Raw genomic sequence first — 19,251 nt, forward strand, 5'->3', positions numbered from 1 at the left:
CCCGGTTACGAAATAAACAAACAGCGCCGGACGGCTCCTCTCCCCCTCCGCTACTGAAGGGGGCGCTGCTGAGCCCCGGAACCACTGGTCCGGGCTGCGGCGGGTCGGCGCGGCCTGAGGCGGACGGACAGGAATAGATTGGGGTAGGCGAGGAGGAGGAGGAGGGAAGGAAGGGGATGTAGCACTGGCGGCGGGATGATGAGTACTAAGCAGGTGGACGTGAGGTACTGAGCCTCTTAATCTTGGGGCCGGCGGGTGTTGGGGCGCCGAGGCTGGCGGCGGCGGCTGCGGTAAGGGGCCTCCAGAGCAGGGGGGAGGCTGTGGAACCGAGGCCCAGACCCCGCTGTCGGCACAAAGGGCCGGAGCCAGAGCTCCCCTCCCGTCCCGGGTCCTGTGTGTCCTGGGCACTCGGTCACCCCCCCCCCCCCCCCCCTCTCTGCTCTGCGTCTGTTCGTGGCTTTTCCTTCGATCGTGTCTGTCGATGGTTTTGCCTTTAATCTGACGCCTGTTGGAAATCATAAATTCATCTGCGTCAGCAGTGGACTTGTTTCAAGCGTGTGGTTTGGCTGGAGGAGTTTTCGGGTCTTCCTCGGCATTGCCAACTTGTAATGTTGCGCCCAGCACATCTGGAACGGGCAGCTCGCAAAATCCGCGTGTTCAGCACCGAGCCGGGCTTCTGATCCAGTTCCACGCACAGGTTTCCACCTCTGATCGAGTTCCATACACAGGTTTCCACTCCTGATCCAGTCCGATGCACGGGTTTCCACCTCTGATCGAGTTCCACGCACAGGTTTCCACCTCTGATCGAGTTCCACGCACGGGTTTCCACCTCTTATCCAGTTCCACGCACGGGTTTCCACTTCTGACATCCCCTACACCTGCCCTCATTTCAGTCCATCTGTGGCTGAACCTTTATTAAGTCTCGACTCTAGATTCAACACTACTTAAGCTCCTCTGGCCAGATCCGGCATTGTTTGTGAATTTCAGCTTTTCAAAGATGTTGATGCCCAAATCACATTCTACACCACAACTTGGTTACCTATTATAGTCATTGCTTTCGTTCTCCCAAGGCTTCATATTTAAAACCTTCCACATCCTTGCAACTTCCTATGTCTTTAGCCTTCAGCACTAAAATGGCTACCTCCTACTACCCTTCCTTCTGCCCTGACCCTCTTGACTCTCCCCTCTTTCTCTATCCTACCATTGCTAGCAACATGTTCAATAATAGGTCCTCCTCCCTTTGTCCCTCATCATTTAGTTTGGGATCCTCCTTGAAATCTACCCTTTGATCAACCTCGACTCTCTTTAACCCAACATCCTTTTTCAGTGGCTGAATTTTGTGTTTATAATAGTAGCAAAATTATTGGCATTTGTTGTAAATATTTTGTGAAAGTGAGCAGTTTTGTTTTTTTTTGCATGTGTGATTTAATGGAGATTTCCTTACTTGATGTCAGTGTTTTACCCTTCTTTAGGTTGTGTTAGGGTATTTTTGTAATCTTCTCCATAATCACAAGATCACAAGACAAGGGAGCAGAAGTAGGCCAGTTGGCCCATCGAGTCTGCTCCAAAGAAAAGGGAAAAAAGAAATGAGAAATTTGGGGGGTGGGGGGGCAAAAAAAACACTATTCTAACCCCAATTTCTGGCCTTATCCCCATATCCCTTGATACCCCGACTATTTAGATATCTATCTCTTCCCTAAACGCCTCCAATGATCTGGCCTCTACTGCTGTATGTGGCAAGGAATTCCACAAATTCACCACCCTCTGGCTAAAGAAATGTGACGTGGCAAAAATTTCAGATATGTGTAGATTAATCTTTCATGAAAGGGCTTTGAATTTTTAAAAAGCAAACTAAACACTCTTCCTTAAATACTAATTTTATGGTGTAAGATATAACGACATATAAAATAATTTGTTTTAAACTTGCAAGGTCAACAAATGTAAAGGTGAAGTTGTAAATTTTGGGTAAAGAATAGGTAAAAGAATAGTTACTACCTGGCAGATGCAAGATCAGGTAGAGTAGATGACCATTGGGCTCTTGGGATACATATACACAATAACTAAAAGTTTTGCTGTGGGTTAGTAAAGCCATAAAAAAAACACTAAGCACTAGGGTTAATTTTGCAAGGAATAGAGCCAATTAGAGTAGGGGATTTATGCTAAAAGTAGGGAATGTATGTATTGAACCTTGGTTAAACCACGTGTACAGTTCTGGTCACCGTACCTTTTCTTAAAAAAAAGGATACGGAGGGACTGGGTAGAATGCAGCAAAGGCTGAACGGTTGATTCCAACATATAGAATATGGAATTCAAAGAAACGTCTTTATCCAAAGAGTGTTAAGAATGTGAAACCTGCTACCATAGAGAATGGTTGAAGTGAATAGTACAGATGCATCTAAGGAGAGTCTGGATGAGCATGCGAGGGAAAAGGGAATAGACGGTTCTGCTACTAAACTTGGATGAGGAATAAAGGGAGACTTCAAGAGGACTATACATGTCAGTATACACTGGTTGGGCCAAATTGTCTGTTTCTGTTGGCCTTCATCTTGTAACTGTGCTGTACATTCTTTGTGATCCTATATTCCAGTCTTTCTTTGCGCTCTGGTTTGTGAGAATTCTTCAGTTTTTTGGCTCTTGACTGACTTGATGACATCCCAGTTGCTCCCTGAATTCCGCAGCGTTGTAATACAGATGACTGCAGATCGGTTCTGTGTTCTTTATCCAATGCAATATCTAGTGGTAATGTGTGCTTGTGATGGTATAATTGTATTTATCATGTTGCAGCTGTAGAAAATTTTGGTTAGGCTGCACTAGGAGTATTGTGTGCAGTTTTGGTGGTCTCCTCATTACAGGAAGGATGTGGAGGCTTTAGTGAGGGTGCAGAAGAGGTTTACTAGGATACTGCTTGGAATAGAGCTATAAGGAGATGTTGGACAAATTTGGATTGTTTTCTCTGGAGCATTGGAGGCTGAGGGGAGACTTGATAATAATTTATAAAATTGTGGAGGGCATAGATAGACAGACTATCAGAATCTTTTTCTGAAATATCAAATACCAGAGGGCATAGGTTTAAGGTGACAGGAGAAAAGTTTAATTGAGATGTACTGGGTGTTTTTTTTTAAACACAGAGTGGCAGGTGCCTAGAACGTGATGCCCGGGTGATGGTGGAAGCAGATACAATAGTGGTGTATAAGAGGCTTTTGAATGGGCACATCAATATGGAGGGATGTGGATCACCTGCAGGCAGAAGGGATTAGTTTAATTTGGCATCATGTTCGTCACAGACATTGTGGGCTGAAGGGCCTGTTCCTGTGCTGTACATTCTGTGTTCTATTTGAGAGAGTGTTACACTTCATGTGCGAAGTCTATATTGTGTACCTTTGGCAGTCCAAAAGATGACTGAGCATTATTATCAGATGATTATCAGCAACTTTCATATAGTGCGGTTCCCCTTTAAATCAAAAGTTTTTGAATACAAGCCATTAACTTGTGATTATGAATCCTTAGATTAAACCCTAATGGAAACCTTAACACTAAAATTTCCATATGTTTGTAGCTGATAGGGAGTCCTGGTATTCCAGTTAAGTTTGGCTACAAACTGTTTCTGGAATTATAAATGAACCCTTCATAATCCAATATCTTTGGGGCTCAATGTGTGAGAAGTTTGAGACAGGAATTATAAGATGTTAATTGACTTAAATTGGAGATGACATATTCTTTTTTTCATGTTTATGAATACTGTTATAAAATATAAAATTGCACCAGCTTTTGTTGTTTGATACTATAACACTTCATTGATGTTCTTTATTTGCGGAGTAAGTTTGAACTTTGTTCTTTCACTTCTCAGGTAATTCTGTGTGTGATATATTTGAGATCAAATTGTTCATATATTTATATAATTAATAAAGAAAAATCTTCTAAGTCCTATTAAATGTTTGTCTTCAGATATTTTATGCATGGTGTATGCCGTGAAGGAAACCGATGTATGTTTTCCCATGATTTGTCTACAAGCAAGCCATCTACAATATGTAAATTCTATCAAAAGGGACAGTGTGCCTATGGAGACCACTGCCGGTATGCTTTCATCATTTTGTTTTTTTAATCTACTAATACTAAATTATTTTAGGAAGTAAATTGTTGTTTTGTACAACTTCGAGCAGAGGTAAACAACTCAAGATGTATTTTCCTTTTGTAAACTGAAAACAAACCAGAATGTTTATTGTTCCCAAAGCTTTCCTTTTTGCTTCTTCTTTGCTCTTTTCCATACCAAATAATTTAATCAGAATATTTTACAATTTCAGTTTGTACATTAGGCTCTTATGGTTGGTTTTGCTTTAGAGTTAGCCTTATACCTTTTGCATTCTCCTTTTCTTCTTTCATATTAACAACAGTCATATTCTCAGGTGTAACGGCACCTCGGCAGCAAGAACAGCACATTCACTGAGTTCCTGTATGTTTGTAGTATGGTATTGTTTATCTTAACGTGTAGAGCTGACTGTACTGCCTACATGCTCTGTGCAGTAAATGTGAATTAAAATCCAAGTAGTGGATTGCAGTTCTTTTTCTACCTATAGCCATGTCAGTGTGGCCTGACAGGAGCCTCACAAATGAATGTAAATTGGGGTCCAGTGTTATCACTTAGACTTCAGTACCCCTTTTGACTACATTCAGAACAGATTGTTTCTCAGGGTCCCCAAAGTAAGTGTGGGTCACAACTGCCCAGGTCTTCCCTGCCCTTCTGACTTCTAAAACTCTGATCACAGAGATGTATAGCTTTTGGGTTGCCACTGGACACCTGATTTGAAGGGGCAGCTGGATTGCAGAGATCTGGCCATTAAAATAACTGTTTCCCACTGCAGCCCCATAGTGAAGAATAAAAGTCATAATGACTATTTTTGCCTGCAATTTAAAAAATTTGCCTTTGTATCAGTGAACATATGGACTTAAATTAAAATAAGCTGCTTATGAGCAATATTCATGGTTTGTTGGCCCAGTGTTGATGGTGACTAACTACTTGTTCTCCATTAATAAGGTATGATCATGTGAAAGGTCCCGGACCTAGAGTAGTGGGACCAGTGATCTCGCGAGTCACCTGTACACCTGTCGTCCATGATGCAATCGCTGAACCTGCTGCTGCAGAACAGACTGTGCCCACCAAAGTCACTGAATCCGGAAGATGTAAAAAGAAAACACTGGAGCTGAAAGATCGAGGTGTGTTGAAACTGCGGCTCATGTAGTGTTTAAACTTGAGCTTTTTGAATTTTGAGTTTTGAGAAATTTGCTTAAACTAAGTGTCTCCCAAAATGAGAAGTGCACCTTAAATGAAGTGAGTATTATTTTTGCTTTTGATGCAAAGGCTGTAGTTTGAGAGAGCTGCAGGAATCCAATGACACTGGGTTACTCCCTGTCTTCTGTTTCACCTCGGCAAAGCTCTTTCATCTATTTCACCCCATTGTTTTAAAACTTTCTTCCAAACCCTTTTCTTAGTTTTTCAACTCTCCACCCCTCCTTCCATCATGAATAGTGAAATTACCCATAAGCCACTCCACCTCACCACCGTGTGTCCTACTGTTTGGGCAAATGGTTGTCTGACATCTGAAGTTAGATAAGCTGGAGTTTTTTCCATCTAATCACTGGGAAGCATGAAGTTTGCCACACACTCTGCTCCCTCACAACTAATCCCATTCCCTTCCCAGCGCACCATCTGAGACTGGACTGGAGTATTTGTGACTTTGCTGTTGTTTTTGATCCTAAGCTGAGTTTGCAATATTTTATCCTCCACCTGCAGCCTACTTCCACCTGAATAAAACTACTTGCCTTCGTCCATACCTCAGTGCACCTGAAACTCTCATTCTTTCCTTTGTAGTCTCTAGACTTGATTATTCTAAACTCTCCTAGCTGGGCTGCTACTTTCAGTTTCTTTTTTGCGTAAACTTCATTTTATCAAAAATTGCTGCCCATAATCTAAACTGTATGGTTCCAGTTACCCAATACCTCTGTGCACACTTAACTACGTTGATCACTAATGCCTTAATTTTAAAATTTTCATTTTCATGTGTAAGTCCCTCCAGAGCCCCATCTCTCCCTGTCTCTGTAAGCAATCTTAGTTCTATAACCCACAAAGAACACAAAGTTTGGATTATTAAGCGTCTTTTGCAATATCTTTACCCTAACATTTGAAGGTCAATCTTTCAACTTTTAGGACCTAAGCTCCACAGTCGCTTTTCTAAACCTCTCCATCTTTGTCTTCTCTTGGACTTTCTTTAAAAGTTTATATTTGTTCAAGTCAGCTTCTAAGCTTGGTGTCCCATATTTGTTCTAAAATGCTTCTGTGAAGCACCTTGATCTTTTTAATACTTTATAATACTTTAAAAGACACTATATAGTTGACAAATGAATAAAGGGGGTGGTGGTGGGGGGAGGGGAATAAAAACTAGATTATTTAAGCAACTTTAACTGAATAGCACAGAATATTTGACCGTTTACAAGTAAAAATAGTTATTTTGCACAGTATTGCACCAAGGTAATTTGTATGCTCTTTCAGTGTATTAATAGTTATTGCAGATTGGGCAGCAGAAATGGGATTAAAAGCCAATAGTTCCAGTAGTGTAGGTTTTTTTTTCTGTGAGAATTTAATGTGTGACATAACTTTTCTTTTAAGTACTTTATAGGTTGCAAGTAGAAAGCAGAACCTATTTGACTGTAAGACGTATTTATATGTGAAGACACTGACAACTATGGTTTTATTACAAAATCTTAGAAATAAGATGTATTTGGGTTGTTGCAAGATTTGTTTTTATCCACTAGAGTGAGCTAGAGCATGTATTTTCATCAACATTGTTTTTTAGTGTGCAACTAAAAGTTTGCAGAGCTCCTAATTCCTGATGTATTTTTGCAATATTCCACTGTGCCAGCAAAAATCAAATTAAATAGTCAAGAGATAGAAAACTGACTGAAAAGGCACCACAAATGATCTTGCTTCTTTGCTGTAAGGTTTTTAAGTTACTCGGGTCGGTTGGTGTGAATTTGTAGGGTAAATTATAAGTGTGGAGTTCAATTTAAGAAGCTTGTTCCATCCCACTGCAGGACCAGTATGCATTTTGTTTTATTTTCCATCAATTAATTCCCAGTCTTAATCTGGAGCTTTGCTACCATTTTAGCAGGCGGTACCTACAAGAGAAAGTGGAAGCAGCATAAAAGGGATTCATGCTAATACCATCCATTCAATTTCTATAACTCTATAAAATTGCTTTTGTTTGTAATTGACAATGAATTCTAAATGTGCAGTTTTTGTGAAAACCTGGCATTGGAGGACTTTTGAACTTTTTTGCTGTGTTGCTGAAATTTTTGTTATCTTTCACGTCCTAACCTATGAAAGCAGAAAATATGCACAGGGTGAAAATATCTTTTCAGTTGTATTCATATTCACTGTCAGTAAAATAAATTCTGCCTGCTTGAAAGATTTTTAATTTATTTACAACTGATTGACCTATGCTGTATCCATTGGGCCTGAAGCAGCTTGTGATTGGTCATCAGTTGATTTGGCTCTTGGATTTGTTCTATCACGTTCCCCGTATGATAGTTTTTCTTGTTCGTATATAGACTATATTTTAAACTGAATGTTATTTGCGTCAATTTTACACAGATAATCTTATGTTTTTAAATTGCAGTCATTCTTGCATTATTCCCAGAATACCTGTTCATTCAATTCAACTTCTCGTCTGTTATTGTGCAAAACTCATTAATCAGGCTTTCAGCTTTATTCCGTAGATATGTGTGTGCAATTACTTATAATTTGCATTTTATCCTTTATTTGAAAGCTTAATTAGAGGGACTAGAGAGGAAACCTTAAGGGTAGAGATTGTTCCTATATTCTTCAATGTCTGTTAAGCATGATTACTTCAACTTTTAAAAGCATTTCACGTTACAATTTTTTTTGGGGGGCTTATTCTTCTCTTTAGACCTTTGCAACCGAACAGCAGAAAAATCTAAATTGTTTCCTTTCCCACCGTCTTACTGCAACACCACAAAGACTGCATCACATTTCTCTGACTCGGCAATGTTTGCTTATGAAGATGTTCAAGTGAAGCCACCGTCATACTTGGACGCAGTGCGCAGGGGACTGAATGATTCGGCAGCAGTAGACAGCAATAATTCTGCACAGCAGCTGTGCCCTTTTGCAGCAGCTGGTGAATGTCATTATGGTGACAGCTGTTTGTACCTTCATGGAGATGTGTGTGAAGTGTGTGGACTGCAAGTACTGCATCCAACTGACCTTGAGCAACGTAGAGCGCATGAGCAGGCAAGTATATGTGAAAACAATGTTCCTTTCAGTGATCTCAATTTACTCTGTACTGTTTAACCTTACAGATTCAGTAGTTACAGCTCATTTTAGTTCTTGCCACCTTCTTACTTTTATTAATCCTTAAATTTAATATACTTTTAAGCTTCATGAAATAAAACTATTGAAGTCTCATTTCAAAGTATGGTTTTAATAACATTCCATGTAATGTGCAGAGAATATGATATGGCACCTTTCTTGTTAAGTACCGGTCTCTCTTAGGATCGTTGTTTTTGCAACTATGCAGATTTTGAAATATCTTACATTTATTTCTGATCATGGTTAATATAAAACATGTTGTGTCCAAATGTTCTATATAGCACATAATTTCTGTATTACTTTTGATCTTGTAATTTCTTGGTAAGAGTTGAACTGTTATGAAAAATGTGCAGACTGTGAAACACCATGCAAAACCATGAAAGATCTGCTACTTTATTATAAATGGGGAAAGAAAAGGAAATGTCACATTTTTATCGTACCTTTTATGGTCTTGGAATATTCCAAAGCATTTTAGGGCCAATTAAGTATTTTTGAAATGTAAATCTGATATAAGGAAGCATGCCAACCATTTCAAGTACAGTGAGGATTCTAATAAGGGTAGAAAAATGAACAGATCTTTTTTCTAAACAGATGTTGGTTGAAGGATAACATGGCCTAAGATATCTGAATTTTTCTGCTCATGTTAAAACAGTTGAATGTAATACTTTACATCCACAAGGGAAGGGAGACGCGGTCTAGGTTTAATGATCAATAGTGCAATTACATATGAACCTAGATTAAGACCTCAGATATGTAAAATACAGCTCATGATCTTTTGAACAGATATGAGAGTATATCATTGTGCCAAAGCTGACATCTAAAATTTTGTTAAAATATTTATCTTTATGTGCTGTAGTTGAAGTGTACAGGGCTTGCAAATGACTATAATCCAACATTTCTGACTAATAGTCTTGCAAGGCAGAACCCATTTCTCTGTTTGGTGGTTGATAGATGAGTGAGTTGATGCTGAGTCCAGCAATTCCTCCCCTTTCCTTAGTTACACCCATTGTTCTCTGCTCACTGGTGTCTTCTCAAAATTTTACGGCAAATAAACTAACATTGCATCTCGAGTAACTGTGAACTCTTAAAGAATGCTTCCAAATTAACTTTTACGAAATGTAGAAAACCCACTAATCACTTGATACAGATAGCATTGTCCATTTATCCAATTTGCTGAATGTGATCTGTTGCTGACTGTTGCCTTTCTGTTTTAATCAGATGTGTCTCATTGCGTTTGAACAAGACATGGAGAAAGCCTTTGCTGTACAAAAGAGTCAAGATAAAGTCTGTAATATTTGTATGGAGATAGTCTATGATAAAGTAATACCATCTGAGAGAAGATTTGGAATCCTATCTGACTGCATTCACCCATATTGTCTGTCCTGCATTAGACAGTGGAGATGTGCAAAACAGTTTGAGAATAAAATAATCAAGTGAGTGTAACTGACTTCTGTGGATCAATAAGTGGCAATTTTTTGATATTGGTGCACCTATAAATGTAGATCTCAATCAGTATTGTGATTTCCAGAGCAAGGCAATGGATACAAACATTGGTAAGGTGAAGAGTTGGTTAGTTAGGTGGAGAGTTTACCTTGAACAAATCAAAGTCTAATATTTTGATGTTTATGTTCTATGTGCTTAGGGGAGAGGAAAGTCCCAGCATGAACAGAAAAGAATCATCCTTGCTTTAATCTTGGCCAGTTTAATTACTAGTGAAATCAGTCAGCTGAAATTGGTCTTTAGTGACTGGCACTACACACATACAATATATACTGTATGTGTGGAAGAAAAATTTCTATTAAATGTTAGATTTTTTAATGTACTAATGACATATTTCTATTAAAATATGTCACGTGTACATTAAAAAAACTAACACTTCAGTCCATAGAGATTATAATTTATATAAATATATAAATTAATAATGAGTAATGTTTGATCAAGATTTATTTCTCTCATTGTTGTAGAGGAAGGCTAATTTGTCGAGGCATAGTACACTCGTTTGAAGTGTAAGTTCTGTTTGTACTGCTGGGAAAGCATTGCTTCATACTGACCAATCAGTTTCTTGTGCTTGCTGGTCTTAATCAGATGAAAGAAATATATATTAATTGTACAAAGTGGACAACTTTATTGGGGCTATTAGCAAAATTCTGTGTTGGATGCCATGATCCAATAAAGGCTTTAAAATGTGCGGGTGACGTTCACAATTTAGAAGAAATTCTGTCCCCCATTATCCCCATCAACCATCCTGTCTTCCCATCACCTCTGTTACTGTGGCCTAATGGACAAGTTCCATTCTAAATGAAGAAGACCAGAAAGTGTCTGATATAAATTCATGTATTTATTGTGCTTCAGTGTCATTTAGTGATACTTCTGTTACGTGCAGTACTTCTGGATTAAGGGAAAACAACAGTAGCCAAGGTTTCTAAGTAATTGGTTCTACAATTGCTAGGTTCTGATAGGTCATTTGAAATGTTAGGTTTAAACTAAAGTGATATGTACATAACCTCTGGATTCTGAAATTAAACTGTTAGCATGCTCTGTGATTATTTGTTATTCTCAGTTTAGAGCTAAAAAGTTCTGATGGGGACACTTACATCAAGTCTTGAATCTCAGTGATGCTGAGAATCTTAAATGCTTTTGTGTTTAACTTGAAACATTATGACCACTCTTTTTGACACAAAATTGCTGATTGTTGTATTATGCTGTGGAGGCTCCCAAACTTTGATTCACCCCCTATGAAATTCACATTTCATTCTTTTATATTAAAACTACAAAAATATTTTGTAGTTGCCAAGAAATTCTTAGAGTTCCATCTTCTCGGTTTCATAATTGGAGAATAAGCAAGAAATGCTGCATAATTGTCTTTAGTGCAGCTTCAGATAGCTACGGGAAATAAGTGAATCAAAGTTGCTCACGGATGCCTTGTAATCTCTCCTCGATTCAAATCTTGCACCATGGCTGTAGATCTATATAATTAGGATATTGAAGATCCCTTTTGGAATTGAATATAGAAGTTCCTTGGATCATGCAATTAGGGTTCTGACTAGTATTTATGAATGGTAACTACCAATGTTCTACTTGAATTGTCATAGGTCCTGCCCTGAGTGTAGAGTGGTATCTGAATTTGTGATCCCAAGTGCTTATTGGGTAGAGGAAAAGGAGGAAAAAGAGCAGCTCATTGAAGCATTCAAGCAAGGAATGAGGTAAGGAGTTCTTGTTTATGAAATTGGTTACTGAATTATTGCTGAAGTAGATGGTTTTCTATGTAAATAGTAAAATCAAGTGAACTAATTTTAAACAGAACTCAAATGAATTTAACCCGAATTTAACTTTTTATGTTAAATGTTTCTGTCCATTGGAATATTTGGTAGAGCTTCACATTCCTATAACCAGGTGGATGAGCATTTGGCTTTCTATTGAATATGTTCCTGTTTTACAGAAGAAAATTAGGTTTTAATCAGATTGGGATCGGTTGGTATTTATTATTTCAAATACCCAACTGAAATTGCAGTTTTCTTGTAATATTAAGTTTATGTATTGAAAATGCATTGTTTTCCTACCTAGCCAATCAGTTTGTGAATCATTGATGTTATGTTTCAGCACTGAGAGAAAGCAAAATTGTGTACCGTTCTGGTGTCTGCACAGCAAATGCAGCCCTATGTTAATTTAAACAAGGCCCTTCTATTTTTTGCAAAACCTAGTGGTAAATCTAGTGCCCATCAGCACACTTTTGGTAAAATAGAGCTGAGTTCTGACACAAGCAACAGCTGATGTGAACAGAGATATGGTGCCAATTGAAAGTTAGAGGTGGAGAGGAACTGTGCTGTGGTGTACCTTGACTGGGTTTCTTGATAGATTTGAACTTGCTTAGAATTTCCTTGGTGGATTTAGTCCATTTGTTGAAGACTTGATTTGTAACACTGAAGTCCTGTTACACATACTGTGCATGTAAAGTTGTTCAAAGGAGATTTTGCTAAACATAATTAATGTATTAACTCCTGAATACATTAGCCATTTTAATCACTGCTAAGTAGTGACACAACTTCTTTTTGCTTTGGCTGCTTTTCTTCTGCAAAAAAAAAGACTAAAATGCAAAGTGGTCCCTCTTGAATTTCTCCTGAAGGGAGATTGAAAGGAAATATGTTCTGATGTTTAAATTGAATAGCACAACTTTTTTAAAATACACAATTTTGTGGAACCATTTGTTTGATTTAATATTTGGTTTCTCAATACAGTTAAGGTCAGATTGAGGATTAAAACCTGCCAGTGTTCTCCTCTCCCTCCTGAAAACCTTTGCTACTTTATCCAATAACTGTATCAAATGTAATTTGTAGAGCTGTCATCAGAATATAAAGGGTGCCTCCATAGTAGCTATAGTGGTCTATAAACAGATTTGAAAAAAAATCATTGATAGTTAGTAGGAGAGTACACAAAATGTAAGATATAAATTCAAATATCCCTGAGGATAAGGTTGCTATATTTAAGTTTAATATTTGATCTCCAATGGTAGCATATATCTAAGCTTCAATATGAAAGATTATTGGTATTTTATATATGCATCTGTTTCCAAATATTCTCTTCACTGTTTTATATCGAAGATTTTGGTTTAATATGCTCTGCTTGAGGTGAGTGAAATCTTGAATGTCGGAACCATAAGCCTGAAAAGTTCTATTAATTGATTAGGTTTAATTTACGTAGCAAAATTTATTTCAGATTTGACAGTGCGTGAAGGATGCAAGCAAAATTTTTGCATAGGAACTTTGATTTTAATCAGAATGCAAACTGAAATTGCTTTTAACCACTTCAAATTATGGTATTATTGAATTGATTTTTTTACGGTACCTCACAAATCATTTTTGGTATTGGTTTATTATTGTTACTTGTACCAAGGTACAGTGAAAAGCTTGTCTTACAAACCGATTGTACAGGTCAATTCATTACACAGTGCAGTTACATTGAGTCAGTACAGAGTGCATTGATGTAGTATAGGTAAAAACAATAACAGTGCAGAGTAAAGTGTCACAGCTACAGAGACAGTGCAGTGCAATAAGGTGCAAGGTCACAACAAGGTAGATCGTGAGGTCATAGTCCATCTCATTGTATAAGGGAACCGTTCAATAGTCTTATCACAGTGGGGTAGAAGCTGTCCTTAACTCTGGTGGTACGTGCCCTCAGGCTCCTGTATCTTCTACCAGATGGAAGAGGAGAGAAGAGAGAATGTCCCGGGTGGGTGGGGTCTTTGATTATGCTGGCTACTTCACCAAGACAGCGAGAGGTAAAGACAGAGTCCAAGGAGGGGAGGCTGGTGTCTGTGATGCACTGGGCTGTGTCCACAACTCTCTGCAGTTTCTTGCGGTCCTGGGCAGAGCAGTTGCCGTACCAAACCGTGATACATCCAGATAGGATGCTTTCTGTGGTGCATCTGTAAAAGTTGGTGAATGTCAAAGGGGACAAACCAAATTTCTTTAGCCTCCTGAGGAAGTAGAGACACTGGTGAGCTTTCTTGGCCGTGGCTTCTACGTGATGTTCACTCCCAGGAACTTGAAGCACTCAACCCTCTCGACCTCAGCACCATTGATGTAGACAGGTGCATGTACACCACCCCCTTTCCTGAAGTCAATGATCAGCTCTTTAGTTTTGTTGACATTGAGGACTAAGTTGTTGTCATGACACCATTCCACTAAGCTCTCTATCTCTTCCTGTACTCCGACTCATTGCTGTTTGAGATACGGCCTACAACGGTGGTATCATCTGCAAACTTGTAGATGGAGTTAGAGCAGAATCTGGCCACACAGTCATGAGTGTGTAGGGAGTAGATTAGAGGGCTGAGGACACAGCCTTGTGGGGCACCAATGTTGAGAATAATCGTGCCGGAGGTATTGCTGCCTATCCTCACTGATTGCGGTCTGTTTGTTAGAAAGTCAAGGATCCAGTTACAGAGGGAGGTGTTGAGTCCTAGGTCTTGGAGTTTGGTGACAAGCTTACTTGGGATTATTGTATTGAAGGCAGAGCTGTAGTTAATAAACAATAGTCTAACGTAGGTGTCTTTACTGTCCAGATGCTCCAGAGCTGAGTGTAGGGCCAAGGAGATGGCGTCTGCTGTAGACCTGTTACGGCAATAGGTGAATCGCAATGGGTCCAGGTTGTCTGTTAGGCTAGAGTTGATGCGTGCCATGACCAACCTCTCAAAGCACTTCATGGTGGTGGATGTCAGAGCCATTGGTCTATAGTCATTGAGGCATGTTACCTTGCTTTTCTTTGGTACTGGGATGATGGTGGTCTTCTTAAAACAGGTGGGAACCTGAGCTTGAAGCAGGGAGAGGTTAAATATGTCCTCAAATACTTCTGCCAGCTGATTAGTACAAGATCTGAGCACACGGCCAGGGACACCATCTGGGCCAGGTGCTTTCCTCGTGTTCACTCTCTGGAAGACTGATCTTACGTCCTCCACTGTGATCACAGGTTCAGCTTCATTGGTGGCTGTCAGGGTGGATGGTAACAATCCACTTCCCTTCTGTTCAAAACGTGCATAGAATGTGTTAAGTTCATCAGGAAGGGATGTGCTGTCGTTAGCTATGCAGCCCGACTTAAGTCTTTTTTTTAACTGAGGCCCAAAACCTAAACCATTGTGTCTATGTTTCAATGAATATTTATGATTAGAAATCAATGAAGAATGTTTTTATATAATCATGAACAGCCTCCAGCAAGCTGCTTAAGTGTTTTGATTATATACTTCGGTGCACACCTTATTTCTGCTCATTCCACACCTTGTACCAAGAATAAGCGGTGCTTGGAGAAAAATTGCACCTGCTATTTTTTAAAAAAAGCCCTTTAGCATTCTTTACTTTAGAACCCAAATGAATCAAATTTATGAGGAAACAATCTTTACCATATCTGGCTCCTCATAATTCAACCAAAGAAACTGTTTACCATAATTCAACTACATGATATAAATTATTATTTCTATCAAAAACACTGTCAGTGGGTCAGGAAATTATACTAAAATTTAGCACTCAGATAAATGGATGCATTTACACCAAACAGTACAAAAAAGTGTTAAGATGTATCCAATGGTTTACAATAATAAAATTTTTAAACATTGCAAATGACTAATCCGGAACCATGAACACCATCTCAGTTGTGAAGGTTATTTTTCCTAGAATACAAATGCAAAATAATATTTAATTAGGTGTATGCTTCTACTTTCTAATTTCTTCCTTTTGTCAATAAACAGCAAGAAGGCTTGTAAATACTTTGACAAAGGGAAAGGATCCTGTCCATTTGGTGGCAAATGCCTTTACCTTCATGCTTACCCTGACGGCACGATGGCAAAGCCTGAGCAGCCAAGAAAGCAACTCAGTTCTGAAGGCAATGTGAGGGTAAGTAATCTAGAAACCAAATAAGTTGGTGTTTATAAATCTTATCAGTTCTGAGTTTTTTTTTTAGAAGTCAGCTCATGAATCTTGGAGCCTTTGGTTTACAGTTGGTGGACCGTAGTTGATTAACATAGAAAACAGAACAAATAAGTGGGTCCTTTTCAGCTTGGCTTGCTGTGGTTAGTGGGGTATGACTGGCATCGGTGCTTGAGCCCTAACTATTCATAAGTTATATATGGAATTTAGCTGAGTGGACAACATCTAAGCTTCCAGAGTTTGCTGGTGGCAGCGAAATAAAAGTAGTGATGGGGGGATAGCCAAGCTAAGTAGCTGGGCAACAACAAGGCAGATGGAGTACAATGTGGAAAAACACGAGGGTATCCACTAAAGTAGGAAAAACAAAGGTTTTTTCAGGTGATGAGAGATTGAAAAGTGTTATTTACGTAAGGCATCTAACATGCAAGTGGAGAAGGAAGTTAGGAAGGCAAATGGTATGTTTCCCTTTATTGCAAGAGGATGAGTACAAGAGTAGGGATGTCTTGCTACAGTTAGACAGGGCAATGGTGAGACCACACCTGTGTAATATTTTGATGGTCTTGCCTAAACAATTAGTTGCTAAAAGAGTGCAACAAAGGTTCACCAGACTGGTTCCTGGATTTGGCAGGTTTGTCATTGGAGAGATTGAGTAGGCTTGGCCTTTCCTCTAGAGCTTGGAAGATTTCATTGTGACACAAAAAATACTTAAAGGGCCTGACAGAAAGGAAGCAAGGAGCCAAGAACCGCAAGTGACTGTCTCTAAATAAGAAATGGGTATTCAGGACTCAAATGAGGAGATGGGATGATGAATTTTTGTGCCTCTGAAGTCCTATTGGGTAGCAAATTCCCATCATTGACTGCATTCGGAAGAGACCAATAGATTTCTGGATATTAGAGGAATCGTATGGTTATCGGACAGAAACTCAGACAAAGGATCAGGGGTGATCTTGTTGAATGATGAAGTAGGGGTGAGGAGTCAAATGGCCTAATGCTGCTCCTACTTTTGATGTTCTTTGAATGCCACCACAGGAAGCAGGTTATAATTAACATGAAACCATCTAGCTGAGTGTACTAAAGATAAGAATGACCACCTTCTATGGGTTAGTCCACTTACAAACAGAAGCCATAGGTGTGTTGAAAGAAAGTTCACTTTATGTGGACATGCATTAGATACTCCTGAGACCTAGTAAATTAGATTCAAGAGAACCTTATAAACTTGTTCCCTGGGCAAAGATAAAATTAGGCAAGTACCTGCATAATATGTTTGCAACAGAAGTTATTTTATAACCTGTCTCATTTTATATTGTTTTTTCTGAAAACTGTTTTACAAAATAATGCCTTATGTATTTATTTCTTTTAACCTGCAGTTCCTTCACTCAGTACGATTGTGGGATTTCATTGAAGAGCGGGAGCACAGGGATGTTCCCCAGCACGCAGGAGAAGATGAAGTGGCAGAGCTTGGTGATCTTTTCATGCATCTTTCGGGAGCAGATGAGCACACTGCATCCAGTGAGAGCCAGTCTGAGCAGCCTGTTTCTGTAGTGTTGTAAGATGATATAAACTAAATTACAGCTGCTTCTGCTGAAACACACCACTGATTCACCTAAGCATGGAAGTGTGGTTCAAAATTTATGTTTGAACCAGAATTGTTATAATGGGAACAAATAGGACAATGAAACTAGTTGAATCAGGACTGTATTTTGCAGGGTTCACTGTATTTAATTGTAAACTTATTTATGAATTTGAAGTTTTTCCACTGTAGAGCACACTACCCAATATACAGGTCACAGCCCTTTGTCTGGTAGTAATTTTCTTCTAGCTGTAATTTTAAAAGGAAATTGTTGTAATATTACCCGTAGTGAATTATCTTAGTACTATATACATTGTAACAAAGGAATGTCTCTTTTGTAGCTCATCTGTAACAGAAGCTGCAGAATGACCCTTTTCATTCATTTCCTGGGTTGATGAACTATATATTAGTGATTCTCTGAGCTGGCTCCAGGAGAGCACCACAGTAGTCTCAGATTGATTCACTTTGTTTTTTCTTTCCCACTTTGAGGTAACTGACTTTTGGATCCAGAATACTGGTGACAGTGCAGTAAACCTACTTCCCACTACCAAAATATTTCTTGCCAAGGGAACAGATGGGTTTGCTGTTGTCAGGCTAGTGTTATTTTTTAACATAATTCTTCAATCAAAACTATAATGAGAGAGGTTTGAAGTGACTTAACAGCATTAACCCTCTCCTGAGCTCCTGAAATAAATATTTCAAACCAAATTGCTGTGTAGCCAAAGTACATTTTTGTATGAAGTATTTTAAATATTAACATTTCTGTTAACAATGAAGGATGGAAGAAAATATATACAGATCACACAAAGATCCCAAAGTTGGAAACAATTTCTAATTAATCTTTTTAATTAATAGAATTTAGAAAAATAGCAATTTGGCTGTGATTGTTGAAACTAAAATACTAACAACATACAAGAATGTTGTCCTGAATGAAATTAGATGAGCGGTCAATGTTTATGCATTAAAATTACTTTTAATAAATCTAGGAAGAGATGGATAAAATGTTACGATGAGTCACAAAGTACAGATCAGATTGCAGGACAGGTACAAAGTCTGAAAGTGATGAGAAAAGGGTAATCATGTTGAACCTTAATGTGGTTTGAAATTATTATGATTAAGAAATTATAAAAAGTACTGTAGCACAGGAATGCAAATCGAATTATATTCATAATTAGTTCCATTAAATTTAATTCTCTCCTCTTCCCTCCCCCCTGCCCGCCTGTTGCTAAATGGGCTATTTTGATGTGATAGACAATCCCTAATCCCACTTTGCCATACTGATTTAAGCATGGGGTAACTATATATTCACAATCTTTAGTCTCTTATTCCTCCCTCTTTCCACCCGTACTAATTTACTCTACAAACAAAGCCTATTTTATTTGGCGGCAGGATATGTATTTTGTGTGAAACTGCAGCCTAAAGCTCAAGTGTGAAATACATGAACCATAGTCATATCACAGAATAGGGATTTGTCAAACAGTTGTGAATGTCAAGATTAGTCATTAACCACACAGATTTAATGTTACAACACCAAGTCCTTTTTATATAATTTACAAAGTGCAAATTTAAATGGTGAAACATCAGTATTATGTTGTTTCCTCCTCCCCCCAATCACTTTACTGGTTTTGTTTCCTCAAATGATATTGAAATATCTTTCAAACTGAAAATAGCTATGAAATTATCCTCAAATGGAGTTTGAGTTTTATTGTACTTGCCAGATATTGGGTAAAGTTCTGTATTTACAGCTGCCTGTTTTCTCCTTTGTGTAGTAGTGCTACTTTGAATAAAAGTTTCCTATAGAAGTATATTTGCTCTTTGGATTGTAAAGAAACAATTGCACTTTTATGGTACATTTTGCAATTTCAGGACATCACTGTTTTACACCACTA

At 38.5% G+C, this 19,251-nt stretch overlaps 1 protein-coding gene across 2 annotated transcripts; it reads left to right on the plus strand.

The window, feature by feature from the left end:
• Nucleotides 1-67: 67 nt before the first annotated feature.
• Nucleotides 68-19,169, plus strand: mkrn2 (makorin, ring finger protein, 2). Of its 2 annotated transcripts, none has more exons than XM_052017325.1 (8): nucleotides 68-224; nucleotides 3,946-4,074; nucleotides 5,033-5,211; nucleotides 7,962-8,302; nucleotides 9,599-9,813; nucleotides 11,473-11,583; nucleotides 15,615-15,759; nucleotides 17,160-19,169. In XM_052017325.1, exons 1-8 carry the CDS (start codon nucleotides 196-198, stop codon nucleotides 17,340-17,342), a joined length of 1,332 nt encoding a protein of 443 aa, XP_051873285.1. In that variant the 5' UTR covers nucleotides 68-195; the 3' UTR covers nucleotides 17,343-19,169. The 2 variants fall into 2 exon arrangements, with proteins under 2 accessions (XP_051873285.1, XP_051873286.1); XM_052017326.1 differs by lacking the exon at nucleotides 68-224 and adding an exon at nucleotides 577-728.
• The last annotated feature ends 82 nt before the right edge of the window (nucleotides 19,170-19,251 follow it).

The sequence above is a fragment of the Pristis pectinata genome, chromosome 6, assembly GCF_009764475.1.
Source record: "Pristis pectinata isolate sPriPec2 chromosome 6, sPriPec2.1.pri, whole genome shotgun sequence".
Taxonomy (NCBI): domain Eukaryota; kingdom Metazoa; phylum Chordata; class Chondrichthyes; order Rhinopristiformes; family Pristidae; genus Pristis; species Pristis pectinata.

What these genes read in the sequence shown, in the direction of transcription:
- mkrn2 (XM_052017325.1), top strand. Translation starts at nt 196, where the DNA reads ATGATGAGTACTAAGCAGGTGGACGTGAG. An exon ending in ACTGGAGCTGAAAGATCGAG is followed by an intron (nt 5,212 to 7,961) that starts GTGTGTTGAAAC and finishes TCTTCTCTTTAG; the next exon opens with ACCTTTGCAACCGAACAGCA. An exon ending in AACGTAGAGCGCATGAGCAG is followed by an intron (nt 8,303 to 9,598) that starts GCAAGTATATGT and finishes TGTTTTAATCAG; the next exon opens with ATGTGTCTCATTGCGTTTGA.